Raw genomic sequence first — 20,954 nt, 5'->3', positions numbered from 1 at the left:
CATTTATAATCTGATGCTTTCAAGTTTGCAAAGAATTCTGTATCTTAACTGATTTGAGTTTCTTAACAAATAGATATGATTTTTTTTTTTTAATCCTTATTGTATAGATAAGGAAACAAGCTCAGATTAAATGTCTTGCCCTTAGTAACAAATCCGATAAGCACAGTTCCTGACTCATAGTCCTCCTTTCTTCTTCAAATATTGCTTACATCATTAGGGACTTTAACATATATATTGAAACTCTTTCAAACATATGTGTATTAATACTATGTGTAATTTCTAGTTCCTGAATTTACCCATTTGCCATTATCTATAGCTACACACTTGTCATACTTTTGATTTTGCTGTCACTCACAGATATACCTCTTCCATGTTGGTGAATCCTGAAACAGTCTATTGGCATTTCACATCAGTCTCTGTCTTTTTAACCCTTGTTCTTCCTCTTCATTATGATCTTGACTCCATCTGCCTCTCAGTTCCTTACTAGTGTGTTTCTAGGTATATTCTCTTCCTTTGCCCATTTTGACTAATTAGTAAAGCATTTCTTTCAAAAACAATCTAATCCTGCTCCCTTATCCTGTCAATCCTTGGCACTTCCCAGCCTTATTACCATTGTACTCCTATTCATATACTACTCAACAAAATTGGAGAAAGTTACAAAACCATACTGCTTGGATCCACTAAAATTTTATATTACATAATCTCAATGAGGTCCTCAGTGCTGCAAGGCAATCCTTTTATACCTCCCCAGTTGACTAACTGTCCCACTCACCACGTGGCTCTTTTCATTTCTCCTCAAAAATTTTACAACTTTTCCAAATCTTCTCAGTTGAAAACTTTACTTGATATTTTATCTCCTCTTCCTTATCAAAACCCAGCTGTCATGCTATTTCTCTCCTTTACTCTAGTCTCATGTGAAGAAATGTTTCTTCTTTTAAGAAAAAACCTCTGCTTTCACAAGTGGTACCACTCCATCCCTTCTTTTCCAGTACATTGCCCTCTCTAATATTCCATTCTCTCACTAATCTTCAGTCTTCTTTGTTTATTGGCTATTTCCTTACTGCTTTCAAACATGCCCATTTTCTCTTTTTCCTTATTTGATCTATCCATCTCCATTAGCTATCATCCTTTATATTTCATTCCTTTTTATGACAATACTTCATGAGAAGACAATCTGGAAATATGTTTTCCTCTAAGTACTGCTCTGAGTACATTCCACAGATTTTGTTATGCTGTCTCATTGTTGTAAATTCTCTTTTATGAAATAATGTTTCTTTGCTTTGTTCTTTGATATAATCATTCTTCAGGATTAAATTATTTAGCTTCCAGATACTAAAACCTAAGTGAAGAGTCCAAGTAATTTAACCAAAATACTGGCCTTGTAAGTCAACTATGAAGGTACAATTCCTTCCTAGGACCCATCAGGAAGAAGGCATTACACCCCACCATCAACACCCAAAGCTGATACTCTCCTTAAACTATTTCCTGCACCTTATCGAAAAATTCTTTTTTTAATTTGTGAAATTTAATTTCTTAATTTATGCATTCATAACCTTTTATTGAATGTAGTTTTTATTGAATTATGATCTGAAAATTCTGCTTTTCTGCATTTGATTGTGAGGTTTTTATTCCCTAATAGTCAGTTTTTGTGTTGATGCTGCATAGAACCAAGAAAAAAAGGTATACTCCTTTTCATTCCCATTCAGTTTTCTAGAAGTCTGTCATATCTAGCTTTTCCTAAGAGTCAGTTCATCTTTTTAAATTGCTTTCTTATTTATTTTATAGATAGATTTACCTATCTCTGGGAGAGGAAAGTTGAGTTCCCTTGCCTATATAAGCTTTCTGTCTTTTTCCTCTTATTATAATTCATTTATTTTTTTCCTTTAAGAATTTGGAAACTGCCATTTGGTGCATATATGTATGGTAATTTTTGATAAAATGAAGTATCCTTTATTATCTCTTTTAGTTAGGTCTGTTTTTACTTTTGCTTTGTCTGAGATCAAGATTGCTTCCTCTGACTTTTAAAATTTCAAATGAAGTATAATATCTGCTCCAGCCCTTTATTTTAATGCTATGTATATCTCTGTTTCACATATTTCTTGTAAACAACACATTGCTGGATTCTAGTTTCTAATCCATTTTTTTACTGTTTTATGGATGATTTCATCCTATTCAGTTTGTGGTTATTATTACTAACAACTCATTTTTCTCCTATTTTCTTCTGTTTATCCTTCTTTCTTTTCTGTCTTTCTCTTAGAGTCTGTTTTGGTTCTGATCACTGCCATCTTTTATTGCCCTCCCTTTTACCATCCCTCCCTTTCTCTTATCCCCTTCCCTTTCTACTTCCCTATTGGGTAAGATATATTTCTGTATTGAGTGTATATATATAAATATGTGTGTGTGTGTGTGTGTTTTTCTCTGAACCAATTCTGATGGGAGTGAAGTTCAAGCATTGATAACATTCCCTCCTCCTTTCCCCTCCAGTACAAAAGCTCTTCCTTGCATTCCTCTTTTATGTGAGAAAATTTTTCCCCTTCTCCCTCTCTTTTATCTTTTTCTCTCAGTGCATTTCTTTCTTCACTTTTTTTTTTTGAGTTTATTGCCAACATAATTGACTCACATCTGAATTCTCTATTTAGAATCCTTCTTTATGCCATAATAATAATAAATTCTTAGAAATTACAGATATCATATTTTCATCTAGGATTATAATTATTTAGTTTAACTTTAACCTTGTGATTTCTCTTTCATGTTAACTTTTTTATGCTTCTCTTGAATGTTACATATGAATTTCAGATTTTCTATTTAGTTTTGTCTTTTCATCAGGAATGCTTGAAATTTACCCTCTTATTTAATTAAATATCCAATTCTCCTCCCCCCACTCGAAAGATTATACAATTTTCCTGGGTAGACTATTCTTTATTTATTATTCTAACACCATTGCCTTCTGGAATATCATATTCGTTTGATGTGGATCTTGTGTGATCCTGATTATGGCTCCATGGATTTTAAGTCGTTTCTTTCTGGCTGCTTGCAGTATTTTCTCAATGACCTAAGAACTTTGGAATTTGGCTGTAATATTCCTGAGACATTTGATTTTGAGACCTCTTTCAGGAGGTGATAAAGGATTCTTTTGATTTCTCTTTTGCTCTCTGGTTCTAACATAGAGGAGGATTTCCCTTTTTTTGAAATATGATGTCAAGGCTCTTTTTCTGGTGATGACTTCCAGGTAGTCCAATAATTCTTAAATCCATCCTCAATCTATTTTCACAATCTATTTTCCAGATCAGTTGTTTGTATGATGAGGTATTTCAAATTTTCTCCTACTTTTTCATTCTTTTGATTCTTTTTTATTGTTTCCTGATGTGTTTTGAAGTCATCATATTCTGCCTGCCCAATTCAAATTTTTAAGGAGTTTATTTCAGTGAATTTTTGTGCCTCTTTTTCCATTTGGCCAATTCTTTTTTTTGAGCTGTTATTTTGTTTTGTGCCTCTTTTACCAAGCTGATAATTATTTTTTTATAATTTTTTTGCCTTGTTTTCATTCCTTATCCTAATTTTTCCTTTCCATTCTTATCTCATTATGTAAGTCTTCCAATAATTCTTGCTGGGCTTGTGTTCATTTTGCATATTTTTTCTTTGGAGGCTTTGCTCATGACTGTTTTCATGTTGTCGTCTTCTGAGTTTGATTTTTTCCCTGTCATCAGAGGAGATGTTTATGGTCAGCCTTTTTTTGGTTGCTGTTTGATCATTTCCTCAGGCTGTTTCTTGACTTTGAACTTTGTGTTAAAGTTGGATTTTGTTCACTGTCTCATGTTTTAGGCTTTTTTGTGCTGCTATTTTCTTTTTTTCCCCCCACTTAATTAAAAAATAAAATAACTTGTATTTTTTTCCAATTTCATGTAAAGATAGGTTCATTGGGACCTTGCTCTATTTTTGTGAAAGCATTATTTCCATCTTTCTTGGAATACAAATAATTCAACAACTTTGGCAGATTTAACTCTTCTCAGCAAAACTGCATTCTGTCTCAATAGTTCTTTCTCTGGGTGTGGATGGCATTTTCCATTTCAGGTGTATTGGAATTATCTTGAATTATTTGTATTCCAAGAAAGATGGAAATAATGCTTTCACAAAAATAGAGCAAGGTCCCAATGAACCTATCTTTACTATCTATTATAGGCCTATATTCTTCCCAACTGTAATCCTGATTGCTTTTCTGTTGGTTGATGACATCAGAGTCCTGAATTTCTAAAGTCTCTCTGGGTGTAACCTCAGCTGCTATCATGCCCCACCTGTCCTTTGATTGATACTTTGGAGCTGGGCCTTGCCTCTCCTTCCTCTGGGTCAATATACATTTAGAGGCCCAATGAAAGCCTCGGTTACATTTTGGACATGGGGTTTTGGGTTTTCTCTCACCCTGTCTTCTCACTCTATCTCCATTTCTACATTGAGCTCTCAAATGTCCAACTTTTCCACAATGAAAACATCGACGAGTTTCTCTAGAATTCCTCTGCCAAGAAGGACCTTGTCTTTCCATGTTCATCATAGTCTGGGCATAATAAGCATTTGTGCCCACTGTGGCACAGCGTCTAATGATCTCCTCCAAAGGAGCATCTTTGTTTAGCCCCCATATAATTCTCTTGCAGACCTCATTGGCATTTTCCTTAGCCAAATGTCTAGTCATTATTTCTGTGGCAGCATTATCTCCAATGGTTCTTATTACAGCTGTTTGCAGACGTCCCACAAAATCTGCAAAAGGTTCATTGGGACCTTGCTCTATTTTTGTGAAAGCATTATTTCCATCTTTCTTGGAATACAAATAATTCAAGATAATTCCAATACACTTGAAATGGAAAATGCCATCCACACCCAGAGAAAGAACTATTGAGACAGAATGCAGTTTTGCTGAGAAGAGTTAAATCTGCCAAAGTTGTTCATCTCACAGTCTTGCTATTACTCTGTACAGTATTCTCCTGGTTCTTCTCATTTCACTCAGCATCAATTCATGTATGTCTTTTACATCTCCCATGTTCCACTTTTTCCCTCTATCCACACAGTTACCATTTTAGGCCCCTATAGCTTCTTGCCTAGATTATTGCAGTTGCTGTCCTAATTGATCTCTGCTTTAAGTTTCTCACCATCTGTCTTACGTTCTGCTGCAAAAGTAGTTTTCCTTAAGCCCAGATGTGACCTTGTTTAGTAAATTCTAGTGGCTTCCTGTTGCTAGGATAAAATAAAAATTCCTGTTTTAACTTATATCAGGGAAGGAAAGAAAGATATAATTAATACTGTTTTGAGTTTCAATTTTATTTTCCTTCCTTCCCCCTCCCTAAGGGAGAAAGCAATTTAATATAGGTTATAATCTTTTTAAATGTATTTCCATATTGATCATCTTGTGAAAGAAAAAAGAAAAGGAAAAAAACCTCAAGAAAGAAAAAACAACAAAAAAGGTAAAAAGAGTATGCTTCAAACTGCATTCTGTCTCAATCCGTTGAGAAAGTAAGAATTCTCCTTCCTGGAGGTGGATAGATAACAACCGCAGAATCTTAATAGATTAAATGAACTTTTATGGAGTAGAGATCATTGAATGATGGTGTTAGAAAAAGAACCTGAAAATGACAGGAGTAAATCCTATTTCACTTCTCCCACTGTTGAGTCAGGTTGTATGAGTCAAAGTGCAATGCAAACCAGTGCTGGAAAGAGTAGTCAAGGAAGATGTGTCACAAGGAGGTAACCTGGTCTCAGTGAATTCAAGTGGTTGAAGCAAAAAAAGAAAAAGATTTAAGATAAAAGTAGGTTTGCTACTTATGCAACAGGCATTGCAGAAATCTCAATAGATACTAGTCACTGGAACCCGTACCTTCCTATGAAAACTCTTAGAAAAACAGACATTTGAATTTGTTTTTAATCATGAAGTTTAGGGTGTGGTGAGATTGAGAGTAAACACCTTTCTTCCACTTCAACTTATATATTGATCTCCCTCAAACGTCCTAACCACTCATCTCTCAATATTATACCTCCATCCAACCTCAGCCACACCCAAAGATAGGTCATACTTTATTTTTTTTTTTTAATAATAACTTTTTATTGACAGAATCCATGCCAGGGTAATTTTTTTTACAACATTATCCCTTGCACTCGCTTCTGTTCCGATTTTTCCCCTCCCACCTCCACCCCCTCCCCTAGATGGCAAGCAGTCCTATATATGTTAAATATGTTGTAGTATATCCTAGATACAATATATGTTTGCAGAACTGAACAGCTCTCTTGTTGCACAGGGAAAATTGGATTCAGAAGGTAAAAATAACCCAAGCAGTAAAACCAAAATGCAAACAGTTTACATTCATTTCCCAGTGTTCTTTCTTTGGATGTAGCTGCTTCTGTCCATCATTTATCAATTGAAACTGAGTTAGGTCTCTTTGTCAAAGAAATCCACTTCCATCAGAATACATTCTCATACAATATCGTTGTTGAAGTGTATAATGATCTCCTGGTTCTGCTCATTTCACTTAGCATCAGTTCATGTAAGTCTCTCCAAGCCTCTCTGTATTCATCCTACTGGTCATTTCTTACAGAACAATAATATTCTATAACATTCATATACCACAATTTACTCAGCCATTCTCCAATTGATGGGCATCCATTCAATTAACAGTTTCTAGCCACTACAAACAGGGTTGCCACAAACATTTTGGCACATACAGGTCCCTAAAGGAACTTCTTTAGTATTTCTTTGGGATATAAGCCAAGAAGTAATACTGCTGGATCAAAGGGTATGCACAGTTTGATAACTTTTTGGACATAATTCCAGATTGCTCTCCAGAATGGTTGGATTAGTTCACAACTCCACCAACAATGCATCAGTGTCCCAGTTTTCCCGCATCCCCTCCAACATTCATCATTATTTTTTCCTGTCATCTTAGCCAATCTGACAGGTGTGTAATGGTATCTCAGAGTTGTCTTAATTTGCATTTCTCTGGTCAATAGTAATTTGGAACACTCTTTCATATGAGTGGAAATAGTTTCAATTTCATCATCTGAAAATTGTCTGTTCATATCCTTTGACCATTTACAATTGGAGAATGGCTTGATTTCTTATAAATTTGAGTCCGTTCTCTATATATTTTGGAAATGAGGCCTTTATCTGAACCTTTAACTGTGAAGATGTTTTCCCAGTTTGTTGCTTCCCTTCTAATCTTGTTTGCATTAGTTTTGCTTGTACAAAGGCTTTTTAATTTGATATAATCAAAATTTTCTATTTTGTGATCAGTAATGGTCTCTAGTTCATCTTTGGTCACAAATTTCTTTCTCATCTACAAATCTGAGAGATAAACTATCCTATGTTGATAGGTTATACTTTCAATCTTGCCATCACTCACATATATACTACTTTTATGTTCAAGAATTCTGTAATCTCCTTATCTATTTCAGCTTGGAGGGAGGTCTCCATCTGTGCTTTATCTTGTGGTGTTTAACATTTTTATTAATAAGCAATTCAAAATGCATACTTTTCTAATGATGTGTTAAAAGACTTGTTTTTGTTTATGAAAAGTGGCACATTACTACCATTTCTGAGACAGAAACTTTTCTTGATAGGATCATATATGTATCAGAATTAAAATGATTTTGTGTAATTTGTTGTATATTTTAAGACTAGAATAATTAAATATGCTCTTTTACTTTTCAGCTTTCTGTTGCAATCCGAACTTTGTTGCAGAATCTGAAGGAAAAGATCACCCTTTTGAAGGACTTATTGCTAAGAGCTGTATCAACACATCAGATGTATCCATGCAAATATTTCAATGCCCTTTCCAATATTTTAAGATGGGGAGAAAAAATACTTTCTTGAGAGAGTAATAGGGGCCATTCAGATTTTTCTGCAGTGTGAGGAAGGCCTCTCCAAAATGCTACCTGTAATTTTAATTTTCTATTTTAAGTTTTTACTAAATATTTTGTGGTGAATTATGCTGGCATATACAAGATTTGCTTAAAGAAATTATTTTATTTGGTTATAATGTTCATATATAAGGAGGCTTTGTTTAATGTGTTACATTTAATAGACTTCTGTTAGTACTCCCTGCCTGGAATTCCACTTTCTAAAAAAGTGGAATCCACTTTGATGGATGACTTGAATTGATTACATTTCATGATATATAGTCTCTTTTTAAAGGAACCAACATTAGTAAGAATCATACATTAACTCTTTCTCTTTTTTCCTCTCATGTCTCATATCTGTGATTGGATTATTTTCTCTGTTCTTTTTTTTTTTTTTTCCTTTTCCCTTGGAAGAGTCTGTCTGACATGTACAAAAGTAGACAAAAATTTCAGTTAAACTAAAATTATACTATGTTATTATTTCTTTAACACCCATAAACAATATCAAGCTTTTTTTTTTTCCCCTGAGGCAATTGGGGTTAAGTAACTTGTCCAGGATCACTTTGCTTGGAAGTGTTAAGTGCCTGAGGCCAGATTTGAACTCAGAGCCTCCTGACTTCAGGTCTGGTGTTCTATCCACTGGACCACCTAGCTGCCCCTCAAGCTTTCTTAAAAACATAATTTAAGGAATTCATAATCTGTTGTCTTTTTGATAGGAGATTTTCTCAGTGTAAAGTATTTTTAAAAAGTGATTTTAATTTTTTTTTTTTAGCTCTATCATTTTTGTAATGCTAAAGCAAGCACTATAGCTGATTTTAGGGTTAGTTACATAAGGGAACGGTTAAGAAACCTTCTTTGTTAATAAAAAATATGCTAATTTCAATGAGAGGTATTCTTAGTTTTAAAAATTAGATCATTTTGCAATTTTTTCCCTTTGCCATCTTTAGAATCAAAGAATTTTGGTATTGGAAAGGATCTTAGACTAGCTAGTTTTACTGTGTTCAGTGATCAGAATAAAAATCCCCTTTGTAATATACCTTAGACATGATCATCTAGACTTTGGCTTAAAGTTAAGCCAGAATTTGCCTCTTTGTGACTTTTTACTAGTACTTTCAGATCTCAAATTATATTATAATGGAGCAGTCATCAAAACCATCTGATATTGGTTAAAGAATAAAGAGAGAGCAATGGAATAGATTAGACTAGGAAAAAAATAGAAATAATAGTTTTTTGCTCAACTCTAGTGTTTGATAAAGTAGGAAATATTAGTTACCAAGGGAAAACACTGCTAGTAAGAACTAGTATTTGCTACTTTGCTTGCAACTAGAATAAATCCAATTCTTCTTTAATATGATGATTGTTTAAGTACCTGAAGGGAATTGTCAAAATCTTCTTTTTTTTAGGCTAAATACCTCCAATTCTTTTAACTGATTTTCATTTGCCATGCTCTTGATTGGTCTTCCTTGAGGACTCTTTAGCTAAGCAATAGATTTCAATAAAAATGTGGGCCTAGCCTAAGCACAGTATTCCAAATGTACATTTAGATTCTTACCTCTATAGTTCTATTTTATTATATCTGTCTTAAAGTAGTTAAAGATTAGATTAGCTTTTTTGGCTATATTCTTGATTCCTGCTGAGCCTTTATTTCTATTAAAATCCCTGTATTTTTCAGATGAACTGTTTTTCAATATATCTCCCCCATCTTGTGCTTGTGAAAAAATTTTTTTAGCCTTACTATAAGATTGTACATTTATTCTTAAGTTTTATTTTGTTAGATTCAGTGGTCTAACCTGTCAAGATCTTTTAAAAATTCTGATTCTGTTATATTATCTATCTTAGCTTTGTCTTTTTTTTACTGTACAACTGAATTCTGCTAAAAAGAAAATTATTCTCATTTTGAGACAGGTTTTGCTGAGTCAGTAAATCTTTGTATTTAGATCTTGAAGGCATACAATTTTGATTATGACTTTTTTCCAACAGTCAAATTAAACTCTTGGAGTTCTAGCCTCTGCTGCTTAGCTAATGATAAAAGATAAGATGAGCAACCTGATTTTATATATCTATATATATATATATATGTGTGTGTGTGTGTGTGTGTGTGTGTGTTAAATTTTTTTTTTTTTTTTTGCTAAGGCAATTGGGGTTAAGTGACTTGCCCAGGATCACATAGCTAGGAAATGTTAAGTGTCTGAGACCAGATTTGAACTCAGGTCCTCCTGACTTCAGGGCTGGTACTCCATCTACTGTACCACTTGGCTGCCCCAAACTGATTACATTTTAACATTTTTAAATGTAGGCTTATGAGGTGTTGGAATCCTTAAAAAATGTTAAGTCATTAGAATTGATAAGAGACAATAATTATCTAATTTAGCATGGTCGTCCAATATGATTGATCTGCTCCTACGAGGAGATGTTATGGGCCAGAACTTGAAACAAGGTACTAAGTGGAATTGAGGAGACAATGTTTAAATCTAGTTTAGGATTGATTTAATCATACAACAAATAATGGTTTTCCCAGTGATATAATGATTGGTGTGTACTCAGTGAACAGCCTATAAGCAAGAATCTCTCGGAGGTGGAGTCAGATGCATTCCATCTTCCACCTTTGTGCTGGCTGGAGGCTGAAGAAAGCAGAGGCAAAGGACAAATTGCAAGAGCTCTTGGAACTAAGCAGAAAGATAGGCCTCTAAGAAAGCTAACTGGGCCCAAGACTTGGAAAGAAAAAATAAACGTTTGGATTTTATCATTTGGCTGTATTTGGAGTGTTTATTACTCCGAACCGAAACTAAGCCTACCTCCAGAAAACCTCCCCAAGAAACCTGCTCCCAGAGAACCATCACATATTATATAAAAGAAGAGAACACCACATTTTGGCGCCCTGAATGTGGAACTGATAGGACTCTTATCTCAGTGGAAAAACCTCTGATCCTGATCCAGTGGAAAAGTCTCCTCAACCCAGAAATTAGGGTGAGTACAACAAAGAAATTTTGTTAAAAGAGTTAAAGTAGAATTTCAACTCAGATAGGACAGATGTTTAGAAAACAGCCTTCTGTTTCTGTTCAAGGAAAATGTTTAGAGAGCATTGTCAAGGTTATGGAAAAACCAAGGTTTGATTATAATTTTGGAGCAGATCACTGAACTTTTAGAAACTGTAAAGCACATATGTCCTTGGTTCTCTATGGAAAAAGAATTGAATCTAGATTAGTGGAAATTAATAGGAGAACAACTGGGTGAATACTACAATTCTAATCCAAACTCAATGGAGTGGAAATTAGGAGAGAATCTTTGTCAATTCTGCAATAAAAATGCAATTTTCAAAGACATACTTAATACATATAATTTAATACAACTGGCTTTAGGAAATTATTTAAGTGTTAGAATAAGGCAAAAGAAGAAAGAGCAGGAGGGGGAGGGCCAACTAAACTAGGTAAAAAGAAGGAAGAATCAGATAAGAATGGAGTTAAGTACAATTCTGAGTGTGATACTTCACAGCAGGAGAAATTAGATCATTTCACATCTCATGACCCTCCCCCCTCAATTAACCCTTCATGGGTGGAGGAAAAAGGGGGAGGGAGAGAGGCAAAAACACAATCAGCATCTCCTGTGAAGCAGAATATGACAAGATTAGAAAAGGCATTAATTAAGGCAAAAAATGAAGGAGAAGATATATCTGATTTTATAAATGCATATCCTGTGATTGAAAAGCTTGACTCTTCAAGTCAAAAAGAGAGAAAATACATTCCTTTTAATTTGAAAAAAATTAAAGATTTGAAAAAGGGTTGCACTCTTTATGGGGCTACATCCTCTTATGTTAAGCTATTACCAGATAATTTGTCTTAAGAAATCCTAATCCTGAATAATTGGAAATCCATAGCTAGGACATGTTTAGAACCTGGACAAAATTTGTTGTGGCTTTCAGAGTTTCATGAATTATGTAGGATTCAAGCCCAATGCAATAGGCAAATAGGAGCTAATGTACAAATAGCTTTTGACCAACTATCTGGTGAAGATCAGTATGGAGAAAATTCAGAACAGATTTATTAACCTCTACCAATGTATGAACAAATTTCTAAGGCTGCAATAAAAGCTTGGAATTCTCTTCCCGGACAGAAAGATGGATGTAAACCCTTCACAAAAATAGAGCAAGGTCCCAATGAACTGTTAGCAGATTTTGTGGGACGTTTGCAAACATCTGTAATAAGAACCATTGGAGACAATACAGCAATAGAACTAATGACCAGACATCTGGCTAAGGAAAATGTCAATGAGGTTTGCAAAAGAATTATATGAGGACTAGACAAAGATGCTCTTTTAGAGGAGATCATAAGGCGCTGTGCCACAGTGGACACAAATGCTTATTATACTCAGATTATGATGAGCATGGGAAGACAAGGTCCCTCTTGGCAAGGGACTTTTAGAGAAACTCGTCAATGTTTTCAGTGTGGAAAAGTTGGACCTTTGAGAGCCCAGTGTAGAAATGGAGATAGAGTGAGAAGACAGAGTGAGAGAAAACCCAAAACCCCATGTCCAAAATGCAACTGAGGCTTTCACTGGGCCTCTGAATGTAGATTGACCCAGAGAAATGAGAGGCAGGACCCAGTTCCAAGGTATCAGTCAAAAGATAGGTAGGGTATGATGGCAGCTGAGGTTATACAGCTGAGAGAGTCTTTAGAAGGTCAGGACTCTGATGTGATCAATGAGCCTAAAAGTAATCACATGCAAAGAGATTACATGATCAACCAACAGAAAAGCAATCAGGATTACAGCTGGGGAGAATACAGACTTTTTAACCCAACAGGGCAGTGTCCAGTGCAAACAGCTCCAATGTAATTGCCAGATGATGAGAAGAAATCCCCAAAGTGGCAAATAGAAGGGAATTAGATAGGTTAACTGCCTGGGAGAGAGGGTTTGCTTATATTTTTACAGAGAAGGATACAGATGGAGAAGGAATCAGATGGATGCCAATGAGCTGTATTTGCCTTGTCCATCAGAGAGAAACAGAAAAAGAGAAAAACCTCAAAACAAAGAAGATTTAAGAAACATCTGACATTGAAAGAGCATGGCTGACAATGAGAATGTTAAAAGAACTTTGAAATCTTCAGAAATCATTGAATTCCCTAATACAAGATGAGACTGTTTCATGAAAACCAGCAGGAGTTATTGGATTACTTGAGATGAAAAATTGTTGATGAGACTATTGCAGTGCTTCAAAGCTTGCAGGAATTATTGGATTCCTGGCACATGAATTAATGAACAATGGACTCCTTTTGAACGATTTCTAGGACTTATGGACATGTGTAAATTCTCATGTTGATTCATATTATTTGTTACATTACTACTAGCCTGTGTTATATTGCTATGTGCTTATGTAATTATGTGTAATACCTCCCATATTGATGGATTTATGTATACCTGTTTCAAGTGAGCCCCTTCAGAAATCCGCTAATCTGATTTGATTTCCTATTTCCTTTGGTGTTTTCATCTCCCTTCCTGAGATGTCAGGGAGGGCTTGACCACCTTCTTTTTATGGTGTTTTCACTTCTTTTTTGAGCAGTCAGGGAAGGCGTGATCACCTTCTTTTTTGGGTTTCTTACCTCCTTGAGAAGTCAGAGAGGTCATGACCACCTTATGATCCAAAACAAAAGAAAGCAGGAGATGTTAGAATACTTAGAGTGATAAGTCATTAGAATTGATAGAGACAATAATTATCTAATTTAGCATGGTTCAGTATGATTGATTTGATCCTATGAGGGTATGTTATGGGCCAGAACTTGAAACAAAGTACTAAGTGGAATTGAAGAGACAGTGTTTAAATCTAGTTTAGGATTGATTTAATCATACAACAAATAATGGTTTCCTAATGATATAATGATTGGTGTGTACTCAGTGAACAGCCTATAAGCAAGAAGCTCTCAGAGCCAGAGAACACTCTGGGAGATAAAGAAGCCCTCAAGCCCACTCTTGGAGGCAGTCAGATTCATTACATCTTCCACCTTTGTGCTGGCTGGAGGCTGAAGAAAGCAGAGGCAAAGGACAAACTGCAAGAGCTCTTGGAAACAAGGAGAGAGATAGGCCTCTAAGAAAGCTAACCGGACCCAAGACTTGGAAGGAGAAAATAAACATTTGGATTTTATCATTTGGCTGTATTTGGAGTGATTATTACTCTGAACCAAAACTAAGACTACCTCCAGAAAACCTCCCCAAGAAACCTGCTCCCAGAGAACCATCATATATTATATAAAAGAAGAGAACACCACAATAAGGAATAATTAGGAATACAGTTTTGCTCTAAAAAGCTTAAAAGCTATCAATCTATTTTAAGATATCTCTAATCTTGGTTTGTCTAGGTCAGTATTATTCTTCTCTTTTAGTAAGGAAATCAGGAGTTGCTTATACATAGTTTGTTTGATAAATGTCAGAAATAGACTATTTTAAATATTATTACTACAAATTATAAATCTTAAGTCTTAACTATAAATCCTGTTAATTAGAGTTGTACTAACTTTCCTGGATAGATTTTGATTTTATTATCTCATTTCCCCATTAGTTTTTAATCTAAAGAATTCTAAGAATCAGTCAAAAAGCAAGTGTTTTTCTTGAATAAGCAGTAGTTTGGAGAATTTAATAGAACTCTAGGTAGGTAATTCACGATTATCCAGAGGAAATCATAAATTCTCAAAAATTCTGAGGGTATATAAATTTTCTGAAAAGTCCTCTCTTTTTGATATTATTACTTAGACAACTACAGAGTAATTGGTTTGACTTCCTTTAGAGCCATCACTTTTGTCAGGTATTTAACATGTTTAGGGGGTGTTCCATGTCATAATAGGGGAGGTTTCATGTCTCATATGTTCAGAAAAATAAGTTTTCTTTTCTTTTGAAACAGTAGGAAAAAGGATAAGATAGTAGCAGCTATTATTGTTGTTGTTACATCCCAGGTACAAGAGACTACCTTTTTTTTTTTTTTAATAACTTTTTTATTGACAGTACATACGCATGGGTAATTTTTTTACAGCATTATCCCTTACATTCACTTCTGTTCCAACTTTTCCCTTCCCGCCTTCCATCCCCTCTCCTAAATGGCAGGCAGTATTATACATGTTAAATATGTTATAGTATATCCTAGATACAATATATGTGTGTAGAACTGAACAGTTCTCTTGTTGAACAGGAAGAATTGGATTCAGAAGGTAAAAATAACCTGAGAAGAAAAACAAAAATGCAAATAGTTCATATTCATTTCTCAGTGTTTCTTCTCTGAATGTAGCTGATTCTGTCTATTGTTGATCAATTGGAACAGAATTAGATCTTCTCTTTGTTGAATATACCCCACTTCCATCAGAATACATCCTCATACAGTATTGTTGTTGAAGTGTATAATGATCTCCTGGTTCTGCTCATTTCACTCAGCATCAGTTCATGTAAGTCTTTCCAAGCCTCTCTGGATTTATCCTGCTGGTCATTTCTTACAGAACAATAATATTCCATAACATTCATATATCACAATTTGCCCAACCATTCTCCAGTTGATGGGCATCCATTCATTTTCCAGTTTCTAGCCACCACAAAAAGGGTTGCTGCAAACATTTTTGCACATACAGGCCCCTTTCCCTTCTTTAGTATCTCTTTGGGATATAAGCCCAGTAGTCACACTGCTGGATCGAAGGGTATACACAGATTGATAACTTTTTGGGTATAATTCCAGATTGCTCTCCAGAATGGTTGGATTTATTTTACATCTTTATAGTACTAATTTTTAATCTACATCTTTTCCACAAAAGAACTTTTTTTGAGATCAGAGCTAGCACAATCTTAGAAGGATTAAAATTAAGGGTCAATTAAAGGACATTGGTATTCTTGGTGAGTAGGAATCGTCTGTAACACATTGCCAGTAAAGAATTGTGAAGTTGAGTGTTTTATAACACTTTGAATTTAATTTGAGAACTGTATGACCTGAATATGAAGTGGGCTCTGTATAGTAAGATTGTCGATACTCTGTAAACTTTTCTACTAGTAATTCAATATTAAGAGATCAGTGCACATTCTGTAGGCTGCTTTCGGACAATTTGGGAGAAGTCATATACAAATCATAAGATGGAAAGACATAGATGACATGTGAGCTGCAACCTTTAGATAGATCACCCCACATTCATAAACATATCACACAATCACAGGATTCATGAGTGTTAGTCATGTAGCCGTACATAAAAGGTGTGCCTTATACGATCCAGACGAATGGTTTCCCAGTTTTTACTTAAACACATTTAATGAAGGACATTCCACCACCTCTGGAGGCCATTTGCCCCACTTTTGGACAATTAAGTTTTTTCTGACATTGAACTTGTTTGTCTTCTGCTCATTGCTCCTGGCTTTGCTCTGTGGTCAAATAGATTAAATGTATATGCCCTTCTACATGAAAGCTCTAAAAATATTTGAAGATAGCTATTATGTTTTTCCTTTAGTCTTCAGATCCTTTAGGATCTACAAAATAGTATAAAAGTAGGTCCAAATAGAGTGGAACAGTTAGAAATATTTTTGTATTGGCAAGATTATTGTTGGTAAAATCATCCTGGCTTTTAGTGATCACTGCTTCTCATTTTAAGTACTCCTAAACCCTCTCTATAATATATGTGTTATAGGATTTTAATAGGAATAAATAGAAATGAAACTGATTATCTTATTATCAAGAGATGCTGCCTTTTTTCTTTTTGTGAAATTTGAAACATTTCTCCACTTTTGTAGACTCTGTTCCACTGGTCAAGATCTTTCTTTTTGGTGCCTTGAGTCAATGCTGTATGTCAAGATAACCAAATCTTTTTTAGCAAAATTAGTCAAATCTTTTGCACAATGCTTGCAAACCATATCATTTACTTTGGGTCTCCATTCCCTGGTAACCAATTTTTTGTTTTATTTTTCCCAGTTCAAAGTTTTTGTTATAAGTAGAACAAGTAGTAGAATAAAAGCTAAACAGCTCTGCCCTCGTTTTCAGTCATTATTACGATTCCATTTATATAGACCAGTACCCTTAATGCTTCTTTCATCCACTTGGCTTCATCATAATTAAAAAAAAAAAAATCCCCACGTCCTTTTGTTTTCTCTGATATCAGTCTTAGCAGGTGGCCTTTAGCTTCCAGCCCCATTATTCTTTAATATTCATTTTTGGTTGCATTTATTTTCTTTAAAAATTAGTCTAGTTTTATTGGTAATTCATTGGTATTCATTTTTATATTGTGTTCATTTTTCTGTCCTTCTTTCCTTATCTAAGGGACTGTGATTAACAGGGAAGAGGGTAGGACTTAGAAGAAATAAGATAGGAAAAAAAAATTATAAGGAAAGAAATTAGAATTTCCAAGAACAAGTTCTTGAAGGTATCTACAACTGTAGGTGATATAAAGATCTAAACTTGGTCAGCTCTTTTGATGGATACAGGGGAATTATAAGTATTGGTAGTGGCAGAATCATAATTCAAAACTTAGTCTTCTATGAATCTAGTGCTCTTATTCATGTCAAAACCTCCTAATTTAACCATATACTTTATTGATTTGTTAAATGTATGGTTCTGCTTAAATGCTGATCCTTCCCATATTTTAACCTTTACACCTCTCTCACATCTGTATCCCCTAGACAAGGCAAAATCTTCTACATATACATGTAATCCATTCTATTTTCTTCAGCAGATTGCCTCTTCTATTATCCTCACTCTTTCCTGTCTTCAGTCATTCCCTATCTACTGCTAGCTTCCCTTTTTACTATCTTGAAAAGACACTCAATTGATCTTTTCATCTCCTATTTATTGTTTCATATATATTTTCCCTTTTAGGTCTAAACTCTTAAGAAGGACATTTAAAATAAGTGTTTCTACTTCATTTCTTCTCCCTAATTCTTTGCAGTCAGACTTCTGATCCAATTATTCAATAAAAACTGATCTCCCCAAAGTTACCAGTAATCTCTTAATTGTCAAATTTAATGACGTTTCATAGTCCTCCTCCTTCTTGACTTCTTTGCAGCTTTTGACACTGACCATTACCATCTTTTCTTTCTTCTCTAGTGTTTTTGTGACAATTCTCTGTCCCGGTCCTCCTCTTTGTCTTACATTATAGCCACTAAAGGTTTATTGAGTTTCTACTATGTGCCAACTCCTATACTAAGCACTAGGCATTCAAAGAAAAGACCAAAAAAAAAAAAAAAAAAAAAAAAAAAAAAAGGCAGTCTCTGTTCTTAAGGAACTAATAATCTAATGGGGGAGAGAACAAATGTGTGTTTGTGTTTTGTGTGTATGTATACATAAACACATACATGCTGAATTAGAGATACTCAACAGCAGTCAGACAGTAGCATTAAGGGGAAATCTATTTCTTGTTAGAAGGTAGAATTTTATCTTTGAGTTGAAGGAAGCCAGGAAGCAGGGATAAGGTGGGAGAGAGTTCCAGGCATGAAGAACAGCCAATGAGTGAACATGAACAGATTAAGGAGATGAAATGTCTTGTGTAAGGAACAGTAAACAAGTTAGGATACATGGATTGTAGAAGCAGGTAAGGTATAAAGGGAAAGATAATGAGCTTAGTTTTAGATCTGGATGAAGATCCAGCAAAGGAGACTAAGGGGAATCAGATAGGTAGGAAGAGAAAGTGAAGGGCGTATACTGTAATTGTATCATCCATAGCTCATTCTTAGGCTCTTTTCTCCCTATGTACTATTGAGATATCAGGTCCCATGAATTACTTATGCAGCCCTAACCTCTCTCTTAACTGCTATTTCCAACTGCCTGCATGTCCTATAAACCTTTTAAACTAACTATATCCAAAATAGAACTCATTTTTTTCTAAGCCCTTCCTTCTTCCTGTCTTTTTATTACCATTGAGGGCACACCTCGGCTCAACACATAAGTGTCATCCTTGAGTCTTCACTTTCTTACCCTCTCCCCAATTCCAATCTATTAACAAGTCCCATCATTTTTGCCTTTGTAACATTTCTCATACATACCCCCTTTTCTCCTATCACTATCACGGCCCTTATCGTCTCATGTCTTGACTATTACAATAATTTTCTAGTTGTCCTCCTTGCTGTCAATCTATTTTTATTCCAATCTATCTTCAACTCAACTGTCAAATTGATCTTACCAAAATGCAGGTCTGATTGTGTCACTTCCTGTTCAGTAGACTCCAGTTGCTCTGTCACTTCCAGGATCAATTATGAAACCCTCGTGTTTAGCATCCAAAGCCCTGGTTACATCCTACTTTTCCAATTTGCTTATATTACTCCCACATATTCTGTGACATTGATCTTCTTGCTGTCCTTGTACCAGATGTTTCCATTTCTTGCCTTTGTGCATTTTCCCTGACTGGAATTTTCTTTCTATTCATCTGCTTCAAATCCAAGCTAAAATTCCACTTTGTGATAGAAGCCTTTCCTGAGCTTAATGTGAGTATCTTTAGATTGTATTAAAGTCTTGCTTTTAAAAATTGGTGGGAGATCTTGGATAGTTATTTAAACTCTGCAGACCTCTCTAAAATATGGGAGAGGTTATCCTTTCCTTGCAGAGGTTTGGAATATTGTATAATATTGCAAGTTATGATTATTAGTTTTGCTGAACTACTTTTTTTTGTCTTTTAAATACTTTTTTACAAGGGATACCTTTTGGGTATATCCTAGGAATATATTTAGAAACAAATATAAAAACTAAAGGTATAATTAAAATAAGATAAAATTCAGTAAGAAAGTTGGATAATATAATCTCTACCTTCCACCTCTAAGAGTTTGATTTATGTTCACATGTCACAGTTGATATTATATCCAGTTAGGATGAATTGGACAGCATATTTCTAGTAGGGTCAGAATTATTAGAATTATTAGAATGTATTAGTGAAGACTCCATTCAGTACAGAAAGATTGGGGGAGGGGCATGTGTGTAGGCAATTAAGGTTAAGTGACTAGCCCGCACAACTAGGAAGTTTTAAGGCCACATTTTAACTCAGGTCCTCCTGATTTCAGGACTGGTGCTCTTGTCTATTGCACCAACTAGCTGCCCCTAGAAAGATTGGTTTTTGCAGCATTTCCTAATGCATGCCACAAACATACTGAAGTATGTTTAGTATTTTGAGGAGAGGAGAGTATATTGAGAAGTAAGGTTACACTGCTCTACTCAGTATCATTTTAAAATTCTTCTTTAGAATTTGCTACCTATTCAATTCAATTCAATTCATTGAGAATTTATTTTTTCTCTTTCAAACACATTTTTATTATAATATGACATTTTAAAATTTCTAAAACTAGGCAAGATCTCCATGACAATTTCTTTTTTTCCTCTCTTTTTTAAAATAATAGCTTTTTATTTTTAAAATACATGCAAAGATCGTTTTCAACATTCACCCTTGCAAAATCTTGTGTTCCAAAATTTTCTCCCTCTCTTCTCTCACCCTCCTCCCCTCGACAGTAAACAATCCAATATAGTTTAAACATGTGCAATTCTTTTGAAGATATTTCTATATTTATCATACTGCACAAGAAAAATCATCAAAAAGGAAAAAAATGAGGGGAAAAAAAGCAAGCAAGCAAAAAAGCAAAAAAAGCAACTTATGAACCACATTTAGTCCCATATAGTCTTCTTTCTGAATGCAGATGGCTTTCTCCATCACAAGTCTATTGGAATTGGCCTAAATCATCTTCAGTGAGCATTTATTAAATACTTAGCATTTGTATTACTATCTCTAGCTTGAAAGAAGGTACATTTTGTACAACAGGAATAAATGTGAAATACATGAAAAGTAAATTTGAGTTGGGGAGTACCAATAAAGGAAGGCAACAAAAAAGTCCCTTGGTAGAAAATGGCACTTGGGGGAGAGCCTTTGAAGAATTCCAAGCATTGGGGAAATGGAGCAGCCTGGGAGGAAGCAGGAGATTTGATGTGTTTGTAGGATGTTCCATGATAGTCTATGTTTGACACAGTGTAAATCGGTGAGAGTAATGAGAAATGAGTCTAGATTCAGGTTAAATTGTTATTAATTGTTAATATTTAACTTAATTTTTGTTTTATTTTCTAGGCAATAAGGAAGGCATTAGAATGTTTTGGTTAGGAAATG

At 34.7% G+C, this 20,954-nt stretch overlaps 1 protein-coding gene across 3 annotated transcripts in view; it reads left to right on the top strand.

Annotated features, from left to right (window-relative positions):
• The window catches only part of STX8 (syntaxin 8), a 287,983-nt gene that overhangs the window by 6,478 nt on the left and 260,551 nt on the right, over window positions 1–20,954 (top strand). For all 3 annotated transcript variants that reach the window (XR_007953408.1, XM_051995682.1, XM_051995683.1), the window contains exon 3: window positions 7,688–7,782. Coding sequence is in view for 2 of the 3 variants with exons in the window: in XM_051995682.1 (XP_051851642.1) it covers window positions 7,688–7,782 (95 nt within the window). In the remaining variant the exon portion in view is untranslated. The remainder of the gene's footprint in view (window positions 1–7,687; window positions 7,783–20,954) is intronic.

The sequence above is a fragment of the Antechinus flavipes genome, chromosome 4 (genome assembly GCF_016432865.1).
Source record: "Antechinus flavipes isolate AdamAnt ecotype Samford, QLD, Australia chromosome 4, AdamAnt_v2, whole genome shotgun sequence".
NCBI lineage: Eukaryota > Metazoa > Chordata > Mammalia > Dasyuromorphia > Dasyuridae > Antechinus > Antechinus flavipes.
This window is presented reverse-complemented; position numbering and strand designations above follow the sequence as displayed.